At 62.9% G+C, this 19,622-nt stretch overlaps 1 protein-coding gene and 1 long non-coding RNA gene across 4 annotated transcripts; one reads left to right on the top strand and one right to left on the bottom strand.

Annotated features, from left to right (window-relative positions):
* Positions 1–1,521: 1,521 nt before the first annotated feature.
* Positions 1,522–8,466, bottom strand: CHMP6 (charged multivesicular body protein 6). Of its 2 annotated transcripts, none has more exons than XM_036997592.2 (8): positions 8,310–8,466; positions 5,993–6,102; positions 5,813–5,900; positions 5,209–5,295; positions 4,407–4,472; positions 4,180–4,260; positions 3,078–3,132; positions 1,522–2,458 (listed from the first exon to the last, which is right to left on the bottom strand). In XM_036997592.2, the coding sequence occupies exons 1-8, from the start codon at positions 8,370–8,372 to the stop codon at positions 2,403–2,405; spliced, it is 606 nt and encodes a 201-aa protein (XP_036853487.1). In that variant the 5' UTR covers positions 8,373–8,466; the 3' UTR covers positions 1,522–2,402. The 2 variants fall into 2 exon arrangements, with proteins under 2 accessions (XP_036853487.1, XP_017517408.3); XM_017661919.3 differs by lacking the exon at positions 8,310–8,466 and adding an exon at positions 6,827–7,419.
* LOC108398122 (uncharacterized) lies at positions 7,770–19,537 on the top strand. Of its 2 annotated transcripts, XR_012130945.1 has the most exons (4): positions 7,770–7,883; positions 18,619–18,830; positions 19,006–19,134; positions 19,318–19,537. It is a non-coding gene; the product is annotated as an uncharacterized lncRNA (long non-coding RNA). The 2 variants fall into 2 exon arrangements; XR_012130944.1 differs by having other exon boundaries at positions 19,006–19,537.
* The last annotated feature ends 85 nt before the right edge of the window (positions 19,538–19,622 follow it).

Below are 19,622 nucleotides of genomic sequence, written 5' to 3'. Positions count from 1 at the left end.
CTGATCTCGGGCGGGATGCCAGCTCCGTCCCCACCAGTGTTTGCTGTGGGCTCTTTGTGGTGGTGACAAGTCCTCACGGCCCCAGGACTGGAAGGAAGTCGGGTCAGGGTTGGGTGGCTGTTGTAGGACCAGGATTCATCCTGGCAGGAGGGGCTCACCCCCGCCGCTGCACAGACACAGACACAGACACAGACACAGACACACCCTCGCTCTCCCCTGGGGCCCGTGAGCCAGGCGACCTCCACTGCGTGAGTCCGGCTGTCAGCTCAAGGTCACGCTGGTTTCCAGGGCAGAGACTCCCCAGGCCCATGGGAGGAACATGCGGACTGGTGTGACCTGACTTCCCGGACAGTGAGGACCAGGGGCCCCAACCCCGTGCCCCAGTGGAGGGCCAGGAAGCCTATGCTCCCCAGGGATGGTCTCCATGTCCCCGTCCCAGGGTTCAGGGTCCCCAAGAGCTCACCAGGCTGAGTGGCACCCGCCACACAGCCACAGCCATGATACTGTCAGTTGGTGGGCCGCCAAGGGCAGGCTGCACAGACGGCTCCCAACTCCCAGTTCTGGAGCGACAGAGGAGTCCCACGCTGGTGGGATCTGGAGAGGCTGTGGCCAGGTGTGCACCCCCAAGGAAGGCTGTCGGGGGGAACGTGTGGGGGGAGGCCCTCCACACCCTTCCCTGGTCAGGGACCCAGGGGCGGAGGGACAGGGTTGCTGACAGGCATCCTGATCCTCCTAGTTGATCAAACTGCCCTTAGGGCCACCTCATGTCCTGGGGACAGATGGCGGCATGTTACCAAAAGCAAGTGACACCAGGTGGGCTAGGCCCAGCAGGCTGACTGGCGCTGGCACTGCCAGTTTCCTGCAGAACCCCTGAAATCCTGGCAGAGCACCCCCTCCTGGCTGAGGACTGCACTGCAGCCGGTGAGGGTGCTCACACACAGCATGAGGCCCTGCAAGCCCAGCTTGCCCCCAGACCCCCATCCAGCACCGGGGCTGTATCCCACCCCCACCCTCAGCCCACTGCGCCCTCCAGGCAGAGGGTGTGGAGCCCCCCTTAGGTGGGACGCCCTGCCTCTCTTACTTCCACCATCTGACTTCCACCGGGGCATCAGGGCTGTAAACCAGCCCCACCCCAGAGGCGCCAGACCACACACCTCCCTCTCCACGAGGGGCCTGAGGCCAGCCACCAGCCACAGGAGTCACACAGAGCCAGGTGAACAGGGACGGCCGCTGGCATCCCCTCTAAGGGGCTGGGGCAGTGCGCCACCTTGTACCGCTGTGGGCCAGTGCCTGGAGGTGGCCGCCAGGGCCCAGGGCCCACTCAGCGCTGGAGCCCCAGCCCGACTGCCCACCCAGGCAGGGCGAGGCCTCCAGTGCTCCTGCGTCCCCAGCCTAGGGTCTGCCCGTGCAGGTGCCCTCGAGTGGGTGCCCATGAGGGCTAAGGGGCGTGTCTCAGGGATGCCAGAGGGGAGCGGCCACACTAGACCCGCCCTGGCGCCCCCACAGACCCACGAGGCAGAGGAATGGCGTTGACTTTAATATATGGCCGACAGCCTGGAGGCCAGGAGGGCCCCTGTGCTCCTGCTGGGAGTGAGGTCCCAGCGAGACCAAGTCCAGAAGGAACCGTGCACCACGGAGGCCATGCCCAGCCTCTGCAGCCTCTGCCTTGTGCTGGCGGCTCAGAGCTGGCAGGCCAGGGGAGTCCTGAGTCTCTGACAGCTCAAGCCCAGCTGGAGAGTGTCCCACGGCTGAACGGGGCCTGCTGGCTGTCCCGGAAGCCCCTCCTCAGCAGGGCCGAGCCTCCCTGTATGGGACCCACAAGTGATGAGGGGTGGTCAGGGCTCCTGTAGTCGTCAACCCAGGAGGATGCGCCCCTCCTGGCCCACCACTCCCAGAAGCGAACACAGCAGCAGAGGTTGCCACCCCTGAATGTACGTGGAAACTGGGCACGTCAGGAGGCCAGGCCAAGCCGGGCCCTTTAACCGAAGCCCCTGCCAGCTGACGGGAGCAGAAGTGTACGAGGGAAGCGAGGGGACCCTGGGCCTGAAGTGCCACAGGAGAGGAAGCTGAGCTGAAGGTGGCCCGTGCAGCCCTGCCGGTCCGGGCTGGGAGTGTGGCTGGCACCAGGCCCACAGGGCCTGGCTGCAGCCCTGTGGGGGCACAGCTTCAGAAGCTGTTTGGCTGAAGGGTCTGAATGCTGCCTTCTGGTCCAGAAATGAGAGCATGGCAGTGCCCGGGAAATGCTCTGAGTGGTCCCGACAGCAGACCCCACGCGCGGTGCTGTTCCACAGGCACCTGGGCTGGCACAGGCCACTTGGGAGCCCGGGCAGGGCTGGCCACACCCACGCTCTCTGTGGCTGGTCCCTGGGGAGCCCTGGCCCGTCCCATGCGAGGGGGTAGGGTTACGAGGCTGCTACTGGGTCCGCCTGTCTGGGCCTGGCCTTGACGGGGACTTTGTCTGTGGAAGAAACAAAGACAGGTTTGCTGAGAGCAGAAGAGCCACCAGAGGATGGCAGGGGTGGCGAGGAGCCGGTCTCAGGCTCCGTGTGTGGGGAGGGCCCCGCGCAGCGCCGGCCGAGGCCAGTCACACCCGAAAGCCAGGTGGGGCTGCCAAATGGGGCGCACCTGGGCCCCACGCTCGGGTGGACGAGGCCTCAGGAGGGAGGCAACGTGGGGATGGGGCAGATGGAACAGGAGGGGGTTATAGGGGACGGTCCGGGTGGCAGTGGGGCACTTCTGAGGGCAGGTGTCAGGGGATGCCAGGGGACAGCCGTCCCAGGGCTGGGATGCTTACAGGACAGCGGGTCCTGGGTGGGAGCTGGCTGGCCTTTTCCCGGCTCTGACTGTGGGCATGCCTCTCACGAGGTAACTCACCCCTCCCACTTACCCCCCCAAAAGCCAGGCCCACCCCCAGGGCGAGGCCCCGCGCTCTGCCTGAGCTGGTGCCCGGAAGCTTGCAAACTGCCTTGGGAAGGTGGGAGCCAGCCTCTGCCGAGCAGAGAGGGCAGGACCCCACGGCCCCGGCGCCTGCTCTGTGCTAGGACCCGCTGCTGCCCAAGGACAGAATGCGGGGGTACCTGGCTTCTTCTCCGGAAGGGGCTCTGAAGGGACGTCCGGCAGCTGTACTTGCTCCTGTAAAAACGGAGGGCGGGGGCAGTGAGGTGCAGCCCCGAGGCTCTCTTGGCCTCCCTGGAGGGAGGGGGGACACTCAGCAGGATTTTAGATGAACAAGAGCCTTCCTGTGTGATGCCCCGAGGGCATCCTCCTGCTGCCAGCATCTCTGAGACTCAAGCCACCTAAGGGGCCCAGTGGCCACGATCCGTGGTTTCCCTGGAGGCCCCGGCTCAGAGTCTGGGCCACACGAGGGCAGCGCCCAGGTCCTTCTGGCATCCAGGTCCAGAAGCCCCTGTGGCGCCTCTGCGACGGCCTCCTGCAGTGGCCCCTTGGGGGGGCCGAGGCGGGTCTGGCCGTCCCAGCGAGTGCAGCCGCCTCCTGGGCTACGCACGGCGCCTTAGCTCCCCACTGCCCTTCCCTGACAGCACACAGGCGCTTGGCCCTCGGGAGGAAGCGGGTCAGCAGACAGCTGCGTGGGAGCTACCGAAGAGCGGTGGGCAGCAGCACTCGGTGCCCGCTCCTCCTGGCCCAGCCTGCAGCTGGGGGGCCCAGCAGGAATGTGGCAGTGGCCCAGAGACAGGGACAGCCTCGGCCAGGGAGCAAACAGACACAGGACTGGACGTGACAGCCCAGCAGGACCATGTGTGCAAGCCTGTGCACCACGGAGGGTGGCAGCCACGACGGGGAAGGAGCACCTGTCTGATCTAAAAACCGCACACTGTGCTCGGGGAGGCTGGAGCCGAGGGGCTGGGAGGGCCGGCATTCCACAGGCGCAGGCCGCCCGCCCGCCCGCCTGCAGTGCTCCTGGGTGGGCTGCACGCTCACAGCCCTTTCCAGGCCATGTCAGCCCACTGGGCATGGAAAACAGTCAGTTTAGCACAAACGACCATCACTTCAGGGAGACCCGCAGCAAACCAGGCCTGTGCCCAGGTGAGACCCCGGCCATGCCCTCGCCACGGCCTGGGAGCTCAACGGTGGGCCTCGGGGGGCCGGCGGAGCGACTGCTCGGTCTTGGAGGTCCTGCTGCTACCTGCATGGCTGGGCTCAGCGCCGGGGGGCCGTTACCTGGGCGATTGTGTTCAGCTCCTCCAGGATGGCGTCCTCATCCTCCTGGGTGAGGCTTCCTGCCAACAGCTCGTCTATTTGCTGCGGAAGGAAGAGCTGAGGTGGAGAGCGCGGCTGGGCTGGGCAGGGAGAGGCGGCCCCGAGGGGAAGGAGGGAGACACGGTGCCTTGGACCCTCGGGGGTGGCTGGCGGCCACCCGCTGGCTGGGGGACGGTGCGGGCACCTACCCGCTGGTACTCCACGGCCTCCTGGGTCTCGTCCAGTATCCGCTCCACTTCCTCCAGGGACATCACCTGACCAGGTAAAAGCATTTGGGCCTCGTCAGGGAGGCAGATAATAGAGGCACCCGGGCAGGCCTTGCCCCCGTTCCTGCTGAGGCGAAGCCGGGCCAAGCGGGAACGACACCTCTCTGATGGCTGTGCCCCAGGCAGGGCCCGTCCCCTGCACTCCTTGGCTCCTGCTGGCCCTTGTCACCACACCGCCTGGCACCCAAAACAACCTGAGCAGTTTCAGGTAAAAATAAATAAAAAGTATAAAACTTCCTCTGGACAGGCAACTTGATTTTTTGGGGTTTTCTTGACTGGCAGATATACTGCCACATGGGACACTCAGGGATGCAGCGTGGGCCACTCACTGGGAGTGACAGAGTGGCCCTGTGCATGGCTCACCTCCCCTTTCATTGTCCACCTCCGTGCTCCTGTGATCGTTGCATCCTGAAATAGGCTGTGTTCGCCTCTACCAGGAAGCCCTCCCAACCAGTTCACCACATCGTCCCCCACCCTAACCAGACTCTGTCATCACGTTAGCACCTGTGGACCCAACTTATAGTGTGTTCCCATCACCCCACTTTCAGGTCAACTTCCCTGTGTCTGTCCTGCTAGACTGTCACCCTTCCCCAGAAGTGACCGGCTTCCCATGCTCCTGTCCAGCACAAACACCTGCTGGGCGACAGGCTGGACGCAGGCACGGCCTCAGGAACAAGCCTTCCTGCCCCACTGGCCTCGCGGCCCCAGGCCCATGAGCACCTACCTGGTGCATCTTATTCAGACACTCGTTTCCCAGCTGCAGTCCCTCCATCACCTTCATTTCAATCTGGGTGAACTCGATACTCTGGACCTGGGGTGGACCAACGAGACTGCAATGGTCAGGGCTCACCGCACCCACCGCCAGGATCCGGGGCCGGTGCTCTGGGTCCCGGGCTGTCCTGTGCCCTCCCTCCTCCCACCCTGCCCCACTGCCCTCACCACTACTGGGACCTGACAAGCGGCGGGAGGGAACTTGGCACGGCCAACAGCTCAGGAGCGGCTCTGGTCAGCAAGATGGCAGGAGCAGACGTGGGCCCGGACGCCAGGCATGCTCTGGAAGCCTGCCATGACTGCTGGCACCCCTCGGGCACCGAGCAGACCCTGCCTGCCCTCAGCCCCCAGCAGCCCAGCTCCCCGGCCACGATCCTGCAAGAGCCAAGGGCTGGCAGCCCCTAAGGCTGGCAGGTTCCCGTCAGATTCTCCTGTATCGTCCGGCGTGGCCCACTCCTCAGCCCGCAGCTGAGAGTCAAGGAAGGAAGCCGATTCTCTCAGCACTCTGGGGGGCTCCTACGCTGCTAAGCCGCCCGGCCTCCCCCCACACTGCCCACCATGGCCTCCAGGCTGGTGATCTGGTTTTCTGTCTTGTCCAGAAGCTGCTCCCGGTACCGCTTTTTCTTGAGCAGCAGTTTGGCCCGTCTGCAGAGGGAACCCGAGTGGTGACGCAGCAGCACGCCCGCTGGCTGGCCCGGCCCACCCCGGCCCCCGCCTGGCCTGCCTGGGCCACTCACTCCTTCCTGCCCTCCCGCAGGAGCTGCCGGGCGATCTCCCGCTCCCGCTCCAGCTGCTGGGAGACCCTCCTCTGGTACTGCTTCAGCTTGTCCCGCTGCTGCTTCAGGTGCTGCGAGAGAGGCGGCTGCGGGTCAGCAGCGAGCCGACGCAGTGCGGGCCCCTCGCCAGCCCGGCCGGCATGCCAGCCCAGCCCGTCTGGAGGCGATGGGCTCATCAGAGGCCCCCTCGCCAGCCAGGCTGCCAACTGCTGCCCGTGGACGCACACCCTTGAAACTGAGTTCTCAGTGCGAATGAGATTGACCCCAGGGCACGTGGAGCAAAATGTGGGGAGGCGTCACTGGCTGTCACAACTGGGGGTGCCATGGCATCTGGTGGGCCCAGGGATGCTGCGCATTCCCTGCAATGCCAACGACGCCCACCAGAGCGGGCCTGCCCATGTCTGTGAGGAGTGGGTGCCCTGGGGGAGGGTCAGGGGTTGAAGCCCCTGCCTCCGAGGTTCAGGGAGAACAGGCTGCTGGTGACAGTCACCCCAGAGTGGCTCGGGTCTGGGGCCTTCCCTCCCGGCCATGGCCTCTATGGGCTTCAGCCATGTTCTTCATGTGTTTAGCTCCCTTGCTCCGGTCATTATCGTGGTGTCCAAGCGGGCACCAGGTGCACATGTGAGTGGCGCGGCTGCACGTGGCGAGAGCCCCGGGCCTTGTGTGCTGCCCCAGGAAGTGTGTGTGCCATTCACATGCCTCAGTCGACCCTTGCTTAAGCCATTCATGTTTCTTCCCAATTTCACCATTTCAGATGATGCAGTGGGAACGGGGCAGGCACAGGGCACTCCTCACCTGTAGGATCCTGTCTTTAGGGCCAATTACTGCGCGAACTGCGTCAAGGGGTGCACATTCGAAAGACCCAGCACAGCACGGCACCACCCCCTGGTGCAGCTGTGGTCGGCGCTGTTTGAGGGCCCCCACACCACGCTGGGCGGGGTCTGCCCCAGCACAGCAAATGGCCTGTGGGTTAGCCTTGGTGACAGCTGTGTGTCCTCTCCTTGGGACAATGGGTGGCACCCACTCTCCCAGCTCCATGGCCCGGGGACCCTGGGGCTGGCCCATGTGCTGGGTCTTCCCAGCTCTGGCTGCCACCGGGCCGTGGCCCCCTCCCTGGCAATGATCCTGGCCGGCTGGGTACAGAGCATAGAGAGGGGCCAGCAGAAGGCAGGTCGGGCCGGGCTGCCCTCTGCGGGGGCGGAGGTGACAGGACCGCACACTGGGGCTTAGGGGTTCTCGGACCAAGCTTTTCATCCTAGCAAAGCACCAGCAATAAGTTGTTCTAAACCATGTTATTCCTGTTCTGACCCCACCAAAGGGAATCCTCTGCAGGGAGAAAGACCTAGCCGAGGAGAACCCCAAAGCCGAGCTCCTGGAGGGAGGCGAGAATCACCCCGGGGCTTCCCGCGGGGCCAGAGGCGCTGTCAGCCCCGGGCTGGGGGCGGGCGGGGCCCTGCCGTCCTTCGCATCCACCAACGGCCTCCCTCCCCAGGGCTGAGCCCCGTCTTCCCGCGGGTCCGCAACCAGGGCCGGGCTCCCCAGCGACGGGCGCGCCTGGTGCTCCTCATCCGGGGACCTTCAGTCAGGAGCCTTTCGTAACCTGCGGCCGCAGGAGCCGAAGTGAAAAACCGCAGAACACCCGCCATTTGAATTCGTTTCTCAGGACAGAAGCAACATGCTCTTGTTGCGGAAAAGCAGGAAGGGGGGCTTCGGCGGCGTAAGCCCTGCTCTGGTCGAGGGCGCCTTCTCCTCCCCACGCGCACGGAGTTCTCTCACGTGCCATCTCTCAGGGCGCTTCCGCCGAAGCTAACGTTCCTGCCGGGGTCCCCGGAAAAGACACTCGAACGTACAGGTAGGAACATCATCAGAAACCCTCCCCAGCAACGGCGGGCCGGGGGGGGCGCAGCGCCCAGCGCCCGGGGGGCCCCGCCCGCTCACAGGCCACGGGGTTCCGGGGACCAGGGCCTCGGCCGCTCCAAGCCCCCGGCTCTGGGGGCGGGGACAGGGCCTCGTCGCGCGGCCGTCCCGTCCCCGGGCCTCCGGCCGGAGGCAGCCGCACAGACGGGCCGCCTCCCGGGCGGAGCAGGACGCGGGCGGCGCGGGGCTGGGGCTCGCCGCCGGGCCAGGAGGGGCCGCCTCCGAGGCCGGAGTCCCGGGGTCACCTCCGCGCCGGGAGCCCGCGGCCCGCGGGGGCCGAACGAGCCGGGTTCGCGGAGCGCCGCCCGCCCGCCCGTGGCCGGGCTCCGACCGGCTGTGCCCGCGTCCCGCCGCCGCTCACCAGGATGGCCTTGTCCTGCTCCGTGACCCGGCTCTGCTTTTTGCGGCCGAACAGGTTGCCCATGGCGCCCGGCCCACCGCCGCCCCGGCAGCGGCCCCAGCCTCACGCCCTCGCGGCCGCCGTAGTCCGGACCCGCCCCGCTACGGCGGCCGCACGGAGCCAGGCGCCGCAGAACGCGATCCGCGCGGCGAGGGCAGGTTCGAATCCGCTGACCCCAAGGCCTATGCGACGGTGGCACGAATACACTGACGGTGGGGCCTGCAATGTTCCAAACGACATATTTCACGTGCATTCCCAGAATGTCCCCACATGTGCAGATGAAGACTAAAATTCCAATCTCCTATTTAGGAGGGATCCTTGCAAGTTAGCTGGGTGGACAGCCTCCTCAGGTCAGAGATCTTGGTCCGGTCAGCCCTCTGCTCCCTCCAGTGCTGACCGCAAAATGCTGCAGTTAGTGATGTTATGCACGACCTTTTGGGCTTAAAAGTGTCTGCTGAAATGCTACCATGACGTCTTCTTCCCACTGCCTTCCCTGGCTCCCCTGGCCTGCCAGTCAGTGCCCGGATTTGCCCAGCGTGGCCCCTGCAGAAGCACGAGGCTCCCGTGGGGTAAGAAACATTCCCGGGGCACTGGGGTTACAGGATAGCCCTGGCTCTCACCTGCACGTCCTGGCTGGGGGTCTCTGGTGGTGGTGTCTGCCACATCTCACACGATAGCTCCCAGCCTGTCGGCCACCCCAGCTGATCCCAAGTCTGCAGTGGCTCCCAGGCTGTGGGTACGGGGTGAATGCCACCCTGTGGGCTGCCCCTTCCTTGGTCAGAAGCAGTGTTGTGGGGACACCAGCCTGTAGATGCGCTGTGGGCAGGAAGGCAGATCCATGTCTAGAGCAAGTGTCTATTCCCCTGGGGACATGTCACTGCCCTATGATGGGGGTCCCAATTCACCAGGCTGCGATTCGGGTGCCATTTGGGGGGTTCAGTGCTGTTGACCAGAAGTCACAGTGGCCAGGTAGCCTTGGTGAAAGGAAGCCCATGTGTGGTTTCTGTCCCTGAGGCCACAGACATCACATGTGGGCCTGCTGAGCAGGCAGTAGGGGCCAGGCAGGCCGTCACCTCCACTGTGCTGGCTCACTCGGCTCTGGGCCACCAGCCCTCTTGCTGTTGTTCAGGGCAGGCACTATTCTGGGGCGGCTGACTGTGTATTTCATTCTGGACATGTTGATTAGCCAGAGACCCCTGCGGGTGTCCTCTGTGCAGCAGGGTGACCTAGCTGCCTGCCCGTTAGGTCCACACTTGGCTGAAGAGGGTGTGGCTTCCCTCGGACTTTGCGCCTGGATTGAAGGTGGGTTCCAGAAGTGTGATGAGAATTGGCCTGCAAGAGAGCCCACCAGTTGGCCAGGAAACCCACGACGGGATCCACGGAGGCCACAGGAACTGCCCCCAGGGCCTGGGAAGCTTGCTGGGGCGTGGGACAGACAGGAGGTCTGCAGGGAGCAGCCCGCAGTGGCGGCCATGTCACTGAAACGTCTCCTGCAAGCTGGTGGACCGGCGGCTGCGCTGAAGACGACAAAAGCAAAGCAAGCTGGAGCCAGAAAAGGAAGCCCCTTCCTCTGCTGGGCTTTGCCTGCGGTGCCCACATTGCCCTGATGAAACCACCACTGAGCGAGCTGGCAGCTGGGAAACGCCTGAAGGGTCTGGCTCGCCACCAGCAGCTGGCCAGAGGCGCGGATCCCTCAGGCAGCAGTGGTGCTCTGGGACTTCCCAGACCCCATCAGAAGAGGTGAGAGGCTCCCTTTTGGAACTCAGCTGCCAAGTCAGAGGCACCCTGGACAGGCCTGTGTGCAGGGGAACTGCCAGTCAGCACCACTTGCCAGCCATGTGAGCACATGGTCCTGGAAAGCGAGGTCTGGTCCCCACTGGTGGGCACCCCCGCTGCCGTCAGTCGGCAGCGAAGCCTTCCCGCCAGCTCAGCTGTGGATCTGTAAGCTGGGTGAAGGGTGGCTCTCATGCCTGGAAGCCTGAGGGTGTTTGCTCGGTGACTGGAACACATGCAGTGGTTGGGCACTGAAGGAGGGTGGCTCAGCCTCGGGTGGAGGGCGGGCATGCCTCTGTCAGGTGCCTCACGTCATACCTCTGCTGCCAGATCTGGGGCTTTTCTTAAGGGCCAACCCAAGCTTTCCGAGACCATCACTTCCATTCCTGGGGCATGCGACCCGCTGGCTGATGCCAGAGGCCCTCCAGCTCTGCCCATTGGGGTTCTGCTCATGTGTGCTGCCCTTTTCACAATCTCGGCCCCCATCTCTGGGCTTTGCCCTCTGGGCTTGCAGGAGAAATCAGGGGATCCACCTTTGAACGCACTTTTGATACCATTGCTCCGGGCCTGCAGACCTCAGAGAGCTTCTCAAGGACCCAGGGTCCTCGCCCAGGGGCCCTTAGACTCCCTGCCAAGGGGCTGCTTCAGGGCGCAGGAGCCTCAGGGAGCAGACTGCGCCTGGATTCCGGTTGTGTGCTTAGCTCCCTAAGCCCTCGGGGGCTTCCCTCTGTATTAGGCCAAGGAAATTCCTGGCAGCTCAGGGGGGCTGCGCCTCGCCCATCTCCAGCACGAAGGAGCAAACTGCTGAGGCGATTGTCAGATGAAACCGAACAGCGGGGCCCAGAGCGCCGGGTCCAGCCACCCAGAGCGGCCGCCTCGCTCGGCTTCCACTCTGAGTGGGCCACGGGGTGTGGCAGAGCTCCGCTCACCTGGAGTCAGCTGGGCTCTCGCTGGTTATGGGCCTGGGACAGGGATGGGTCACGGGTGGCGTCATGGGGAGATGGGGCTCCCCTTAGCAGGTCCCTGCTGCGGGTGTGGGCTCCACGGGAGGAGAGTCGCCTCTGCTGGCAGGCAAGGCCGAGTGGGATTACCGAGGGGGCCGAGGGCAGTCCTGCCAACCCCCCCACAGATGGATGCCCTGACCTGGTGGGGCTGAGAAGTCAATTTACGCTGTAACCCTACAACCGCATGATAAAACTTGGGGTATGATTTGCAGATACAACAGTCCTGCTGCAGGAAATGAGATTTTCCTTTATTGGCATCCTGTGTGTTTTCTGACTCTACCCTGCACTGCGAATCCCAAGCCCCTGGCTTGTCATTTTATTTACTTATTTATTTATATTTCGGTATCATTAATATACAGTCACATGAGGAACACTGTGGTTACTGGATTCCCCCCATTATCAAGTCCCCCCCACATACCCCATTACAGTCACTGTCCATCAGCGTAGTAAGATGTATAGAGTCACTACTTGTCTTCTCTGTGCTGTACTGCCTTCCCCGTGCCCCTCCCCCCACATTATGTCTGCTAATCGTAATGTCCCTTTCCCCGCCTTATCCCTCCCTTCCCTCCCATCCTCCCCAGTCCCTTTCCCTTTGGTAACTGTTAGTGCATTCTTGGGTTCTGTGAGTCTGCTGCTGTTTTGTTCCTTCCGTTTTTCTTTGTTCTTATACTCCACATATGAGTGAAATCATTTGGTATTTGTCTTTCTCCGCCTGGCTTATTTCACTGAGCATAATACCCTCCAGCTCCATCCATGTTGTTGCAAATGGTAGGATTTGTTTTCTCCTTGTAGCTGAATAATATTCCATTGTGTATATGTACCACATCTTCTTTATCCATTCATCTGCTGATGGACACTTAGGTTGCTTCCATTTCTTGGCTATTGTAAATAGTGCTGCGATAAACATAGGGGTACACCTGTCTTTTTCAAACTGGGCTGCTGCATTCTTAGGGTAAATTCCTAGGAGTGGAATTCCTGGGTCAAATGGTATTTCTACTCTTAGTTTTTTGAGGAACCTCCATACTGCTTTCCACAGTGGTTGTACCAGTTCACAGTCCCACCAGCAGTGTGGGAGGGCTCCCCCTTCTTGCTCATCATTTTAGCATGTCACCTCCTCCGTGTGGAGATGACCAGCCACCCCGCTGTTCCCCAGAGCCCTGCTGGCAGCCGCTCTCGGGCTCCCAGAGCCTGGCGTTCGGGAAGCAGCTCCTGCTGACAGTCCAGGAAGCAGCCTCCCCGACCTGCCCGTTCTCGCTGACTGCGCCCGGCTGCTGGGCTGTGCGGCTCACATGTTGGAAAACCCCTACCTCACAGGCTAGGCTGGAGCTTCTAGGCTGGCTGCCCTCCAGCTTCGCGTGGCCTCTGTGTGCGCATGTCCCCGTCACATTTCCCCTTTTCCTAACACTGGACATACTGGATCAGGGCCCTAATGACTCCCTTTACCCCGATGGCCTCTATAAAGACCCTGTGTCCAGACAATCTGTGCAGAGGTCCGGGAGCTGGGCAAGCAGCTGACGGACGGGCTCCCAGTTCGGCCCACACACCACCACGAGCGCCGCACCTCTGGTACCTGACCTGGCTCTCCCCCTCCCATCTGTCATCTGGAATGACTTCTGGAACTACCAGGTTCACCCCAGAAGCAGGCAGCCCAGCTGGGGAGGGCGCGCTGGGGGCTGGCCTGGGGGCATGGGCAGCTTTCACACATGGGCAGGGGGTGCCACGTCAGTGTCCTGGCCAGGTCCTGAGGGTCGGACTAAGGAGGCAGTGACAGAAACGGCAGAGAATGCTGGATGAGCCGAGGAACATCTGGAAGACTGAAAGCTCTGACGAGCCCAGGAAGTGCTGGTGCTGAAGACACAGAAGGGATGTTGGTGGCGCCCACTGTGGGGACATGCCAGGGGCACGGCAGATGGGCACCCTGGGGCGTGGGCTGGAAGGAGCCCCCAGAGCAGGCATTCTGGGGGAGCTGCGAGTGCAGGGGGCCAGGAGGGGCCGCGAGTCGGGGGCCCAGGACCAGCTGGGGAAGGCGGGGCCGGCTGGTGACCCTCTAGGGACCCAGGCCAGTCGGGGCACTGGGCCACGCGGGTCCAAGGTCGAGACACATCTGGGGCCCGGGGAGCAGAACAGATGCGGGCCGCAGGGACGCCCACCCTCCGGAAGCCTGGCGTAGCGCGCTCGGCGGCCTCTGTCGCACAGGGCAAGCCCCATGGTGGCCACGCGGTGGCGCTGCAGGACAGTCTGGGGCCAGGCAGCCTTGGGCCCACGTGGGCGGCTCCGCCGGTGCAGCGTGCAGAACACCCCGCTCAGGTGCACTGCACCCTCCAAGCACCCCGCGTCCTCAGACACCCCGCGTTCCCAGGCACCAAGCACGTCTTTCGTACCTACCAGGCATCCCAGCAAGCGGTACCAGCACACAGGGCCACCCTCACCTGAAAGGTGGGAGGGCAGAGCTTGCCTCCGGGGCAGGTGGGTGACCACGGAGGGTGCTGCTCCCCATGGAGAGGCCCTGCGGGCTGTGCAGTGGCCTCAGGCCCGGGAAGGAAGGGGGCCTGCGGTGGGGGAGCCACGGGTGTGTGGGCGCAGAAACTGGGCAGAGTGCAGCCGGGCTGCCGGAAGGCCCTCGGGCAGTCCCACACCCCCTGGGCCAGCGCTGCTCAGAGTGGACAGGAAGAGAGCAGATATGGTGCCGGGCACTCCTGACACTGGATCACATGGGCACAGGGGCCTTCATCCTGGCCAAGGGTTTGACAGCAACCCCATAGCAGAAACCAGAACCAACCCACCCGGCCTCTCTGGATTCCTGACCCCCAGCTGCTGTATGTCCATCGCTGTCCCCACAGAGTTTAGTGGCACTGTCATGCAGCAGGGGATGGGGACAAATACGTTGTGACAGTCTTCCCCCAAACTCCACGCTCTATGCTTACCTGTGGGCCCGGACCCTCTCCCAGGCTGGCTGGTGGTGGTGGGGCTCCCATCCCGATAGCTAGGCAGCTTCCTTCAGAGCTGGTGATGGGGGTGCCTGGCGGCAGGGGCTGCCCGGCGTGGCTGTCCCCTCTGAATCTCTGGGCCCTTCGCATCCTCTGAGTGCTGGCCTTATTGTGCCTGTGGAGTTCTGCATCCCCACGGACTCAGAGATGCTGTTTCCCATAAGCTGAGCCCCAGTTAAAGCCTGGGCCATGGTCCTCAGGGTCACTTCGGCTTTTTGCCATTTTTTAATTGAGGGAAGTTCACAAACAACTGGCGATCCCAACATGAACAGCCCTGAGGCATCAGTGCATTCACTGTGCTGTGCAGCCCCTGCCCCATCCAGTTCCAGAACAGTCTAGCACTGCAGCACGCAGCCCTTCACCATTAGGTGACCGCTCCCCTCCTCCGGCCCTCGTCTCCTGCCTGTTTCTTGGAGTTACCAGCGCAGGACACGCAGTAAAGAGGCAGTGGGGTGCCCTGCGGCCTCTGTCTGGTCTCTTTGACTCAGCGTGCTTCCACGTCCATCCGCTCGGAGCCTCTGAGCCTCCTCGAGGTGGATCCCCTCTGCTGTGTGGACAGGCCACACTGCTCGCCCACCGTCCGCTCACGGGCCTTGGGGCTGTTTCCACCTCTGGGTTGTGTGAGCAGCGCTGCTGGGAAAGCTCACGTGTGATTTCTGGTGGACGCAGCTTCTCGGGTGTACCTCAGGAGCGGAATCGCGGGTCACTCCGCGCTCAGCCGTTGGCGGGGCGGCTGGGCTGCTCTCCACGCCCCTGGGCAACGAGGACTGCGTCCTGGCTGACACGCTCTTTGTTTCGGCTCCTGCCACCCCAGGCGGCGTGAAGGGGCCTTGCACTGTGTTGTGGTCCGCGCCTCCCTGGTGACTACTGACGCCAAGCATCTTTTCATGGGCTCACTGGCCATTTGAACATCTTTGAAGAAACGTCTGTTTGGGTCCTTTGCCCATTTCTGAATCCGGTTGTCTTTGGGTGGCTGTGTTTGAGGAGCTCTTTATATGTCTTGGATATTAAACCCCTATCAGCCATGTCATTTGCAAGTATTTTCTCTGGCAATTTCTTCTGTAGATCGTCTTTTTCGTATTCTGGATAACATCTTTGGAGGCACAAAAGTACTTCATTTTTACAAAGTCCAATTTGCTCTCTTTTTTCCTAACGGATGCACTTCAGGTGTCACATCTCAACTCCACTACCAAGCTCAAGGTGAGGAAGATTTTCCTTTGTAGTTCTTTCTAGGAGTTCTATAGTTTCTGCTTAGTTTCTAGCTCTTAGATTGAGGTTGTTGACCCATTTCGAGTTTGTTTCCATATATGGTGTGAGGTCAGAGTCCGGCTGTCCCGGCACCACTTGTTGGAAGATGATTTCCCGTCTCTGTTTATAGCTCTTCTCTGATTACTTTCAGCTACGTTTGCAGTGGGTGTCCAGGTCTTTCACCTCCTTTTTTAAATTTGTTGCTGGGTATTTTTTTCTTTTTGATGCTGTTGTGAATAGAATCGGCCAGATTTCCTTTCCCGATGTTCACTGTTGGTGTGTTGTTTTTCCCCAGTCCACGAAGTCTGGTAAATAGCAGAAGAGAAAGAAAACCCCACATGGGTCCTAGTGTCCTGGCTGTGTCACTGCTGGCCTCTGCTGCTCTCCCCTGCGGAGCTGGGCTCATCACTCCCCACAGGGCCCCAGGGCCGCAACCTGTGCGTGGGGTCCCCTCCCAGCCTGCTGGTTGCCGGAGGTGCCCAGTCTGGGCCTGCCCGTCGGGGGAGTGGGCTCAGAGTGCAGGCTGGGGGGCCGCCCTAGCCCTTGGGTCCCTCCTTCTTGGGACACAGCCTGGCCAGTGCCCCGCACGCCCTGGTGCTCATCCCGTGTCCCTCCAGGTGTCCTGCCTGCAGTGGGCCTGCACGGGGGTCCGTGAACCGACTCCTCCCCTGGACTCTGGATTCTCCATTGCTTGTCTCACCTGCACATTGTAGGGCCTTGTTGGGGCCTGGGGCTGCTGTTTTCTGGGCTGACCAGCTGGCCAGACTCGCTGGAGGCCCCTTGGGCTGAGACTCTGGGGAGAAGCCTCCCAGCCCCTGCATCTCACCCCGTGACCCTACCTCCCAGCTCGGGTGAGGCAAACACTGTTAAGGGAGAGCCTAGGAGAAGCTCCTGCAGCACCAGGGAGACGGCCCTCTGCCTCCCAAATCCCACCTCTCACCTGGTGCCTGGCGGTGACAGGATGCGGGGCCCCGAAGGCTCTCCTGGCTGTCAGGGTGGCGTCTGCTCTGTGACGCTGCTGATCCTGGCGATGCCAGCCCCTGCGCACAGAGGCCCAGCGCTGGCCGTGGGGGCCCTGCCAGCTGGGGCCTTGGGATGTCTAGAGGAGGCTGCAGCCGTGGCCACCCCCAAGGAATGAAGAGGTGGGTCCCTGTCCCGGGGGCAGCAGAAACTGCTTGACCCACCCCCCTACCCTCCTGGCCACAGCCTGGAAGGGGCTGGGCCTCCAGGCATCCAGGGACGTGGCTATACCCGCCCAGGGGCTGGTTTGGACTACAGGGTGGGGCTGGCAGGAGCCGGACACCTTGAGAGAAGGAAGAAACTCTCCTCATGAAGATGTGGCATGGCCAGGGTTCTGGATGGTTCTACTGGACCAGAGGGGATGCCACCCACCTCGGCTCCCTCCATGGGCCCGGGGAGTGGCAGGCGGGGGTCTCAGAGGCAGCCCTCCCCAGGATGTGCAGGCTTGCTGGGGAGGTGGGTGGGGAGGGCAGGGCACATCCTTGGCCTGTCTTGGGTCGTGAAGGTCATGCTCACAGGTGGAAAAGGCTGAGTCCTGCAAGGCGGAGCGAAAAGGGACCTTCACCCCAGGAAGCAGGTCCTGGGGTGGGACTGATTCCCAGGGGCCTCCTCTCTTCTGGCCGATGCTGCTGAGGAGCAGAAGTGGATGGGATGCCCCAAGCACCACCCAGGAACAGTTGGCGCGGGAGCGAAGGAGAGAGGGCGGACCAGCCCCAGCCGCTTGTGAGGTCATCTGCCAGGACCGAGGACTCACGAGGGCCCCTCTGCGTCCACTCCCTGAGAGAAGCAGCCTATACCCAGCAGGGCCCCGGTGGTCCCCAGCCCTGTCTCATCCCCTCTCCTGCACTTGCTCTACGGGCCTTGCTGAGGCTGGACTGGCCACGGAGGGCACCTGCCCACAGGCGCAGGGGCACGTGGCCGCTGGGCCGCATCACCAGGAGCACGTCTTTGCTGCGGGACTCCTGGTGCCTCCAGGCCCTGAGGGGCATGGCAGCACCAGGCGGGCACAGTCCTGGGGGCTCCTCAGATGGGCACAGGGGTCGCCCAGGGCGGGGCCTCTCAGCAGTCCAGTCTGATGCCCCCTTGCAAGGCAGTGGCTGCCCCTCCCCATGCCATCCCTGTGGGGTGCTGGGCTTCCTCCTGCCCCTTAGCGGGGGTGCAGGGACAGTCCTGGAGGCAAGTTGGCCTGGTGTGGCCCCTGGCGTCTCCCTGACAGCCTGCTCCCACCACGTGTACATTTTTCATTTTTATGAGCACTTATTTGTACTCTAGTCCTGGTGACAGAAAAATTGATGGTGATAGGAATAATATTACCCTCTCTGCCGACTCTGTCGGGCACAGTCGCGTAAATGCTGGGCATCCTTCTTGTTTAAAACAGACCCAATTTATCCAGGACTTCCAGCCAGCCATTCAGACCCCCGGTTTCCATAGCGACAGCTCCCCTCCCCACCTTGGAGTGGGCTGGCAGCGGAGCCGCGGTGCAGCATGCCCTCCCCACTCCGCCCCACACCCAGACCCTGGTAGCTGTCTTCTGTCGCTTGGCCCACCAACCGTGGTTTGGCTGAGGACCCCACCCCATGGGCATTTGGGACCCTGCTTTGTGGGAGGTCTTTTTCCTGTGCCTTGTAGACAGAGGGAGTGCTTGGCAGAATAAAGCCCCCAAAATGCCCAAGCCCTAATCCTGGGAGCTGCGACTGAGCGCGGTCACATAGCAAAGGGGGCAGGGGCGGCTGATGCAGCGGGCCTGTGCACCAGTGACACTGGTCAGGATGGATCGTGCACGGCCCTGGGTTGTCGTAAGGTCCTTAAAGGGCAACAGGCAGAGAGTCAGCCCCGGTATGGGCTGTGAGCACCCCACCTGGCATCGCCAGCTTTGAAGGGGAGGAGGGGCCACGAGCTAAGTTGGATGACACATTCTAGAAGTCGGAATGCCAGGCCACAGCTCCTTTGCTGGCGCCTCATCAGGAACTTGCGAATCCTGGTGTAGCCTGGTGGCACCTCCTGGGTTCCCCTTGAGCCGGGACAGTGATTTGTTTCCTGGCCCACGTGGCTGGGACGGTTGCTGCTGCAGCCACAGAGGCTGACCTGGGGCTCGTTAACATGGGGACCCAGGGGGAGAGGCCCGTGCGGTTCCCAAGCCCCGGCCCTGTCTGTCCCCTGATGCCGCCTGTCCACCGAGGCCCCAACAGTGCACTGGCCTCCACACGCAAGCCCTGGTGACCACCCCCCATCCTGCAGCCGGGACAGTTCCTGCGCACCTGGGGACACTGTCTGGCACCTCCACGGCCTTCCTGCCTTTGCTGGGGGCCAGGCCCTGTGCAGCCCCGATGCCTGTGTTTCTGCTGGAACCACCCGCCAAGCGCCCACCAGCCTCGGGACGTGTACGTGGCATCTCCCTGTCATGCGCCACAGCACCGGCGACATTCCTGAGACCGGCCCACTTCCTCTAGGTTTGCATTGCCATTTCCTCAGGAGCTGCCTGCCCGGCACCCCCCTGGGGGATGGAGGTCTTTGTGCAGGACCTTGGGGTCCAGAGGCCTGAGCTGGGATCCCAGTTCCTGCCACTACCCAATGTGTATGTCTTTGTGCGAGTCACTTAATGCCTGGGACCCATTTCCGTTTCAGGAGGGTGACGGGCACCTGTCCCCAGGCCCTCTCCAGGAAGCCACACCCCCAAGGAATGATCCAGGGCCCTCATCTCCCCCGGCCAGTGTCTTCGGAAACATTCCCACCCTCTTCGGGAAGCGTCGTGAGGTTGGTGGGGCCCAGGGCTGCAGAGTCCCGCCACGAAACAAGCCCTTTCAGAAACGGCGGGAGGGACTGTGCAGCAGGAAGGTAGGAGTCCTGCTCAGGACACACAGTCCTGAAGGCCACCAGGTGGGCCACACAGCCCCTTCCCAGGCCGGGGTCAGAGTGAGCCTTGCACTGCCTTTGCAGATGGGAAAGGGGCCCCAGGAAGCTGCAGACGCTGGGGAGGCAGACCTGACCCAGGGCGGGACGCCCACAGCCGGCCCCACGGAGGCTCGCGTCCGACCTCCAAAGGTGAGGCGGCGCGTGTCACTTAAGCAGCAGCAGCGGGAGTCCTGTCTGGGCTCTTTCGCTGTGTAGGTTTGACCCCCAGTTGAAGGCCTTTTCTCAGACCAACTAAGTCACAGGGTGGGGGTGGCACCTGAGGATGGAGGCCTGTCCTTGCCAAGCGCACCAGGTGGGCCCGCGTGGAGCCCCTTGCTGTGCACATGGGG

This window comes from Manis javanica, chromosome 4, assembly GCF_040802235.1.
Source record: "Manis javanica isolate MJ-LG chromosome 4, MJ_LKY, whole genome shotgun sequence".
NCBI classification, from domain to species: Eukaryota; Metazoa; Chordata; class Mammalia; order Pholidota; family Manidae; genus Manis; species Manis javanica.
Note: the sequence above shows the minus strand (reverse complement) of the source record. Positions and strands in the feature narration are given on the sequence as shown.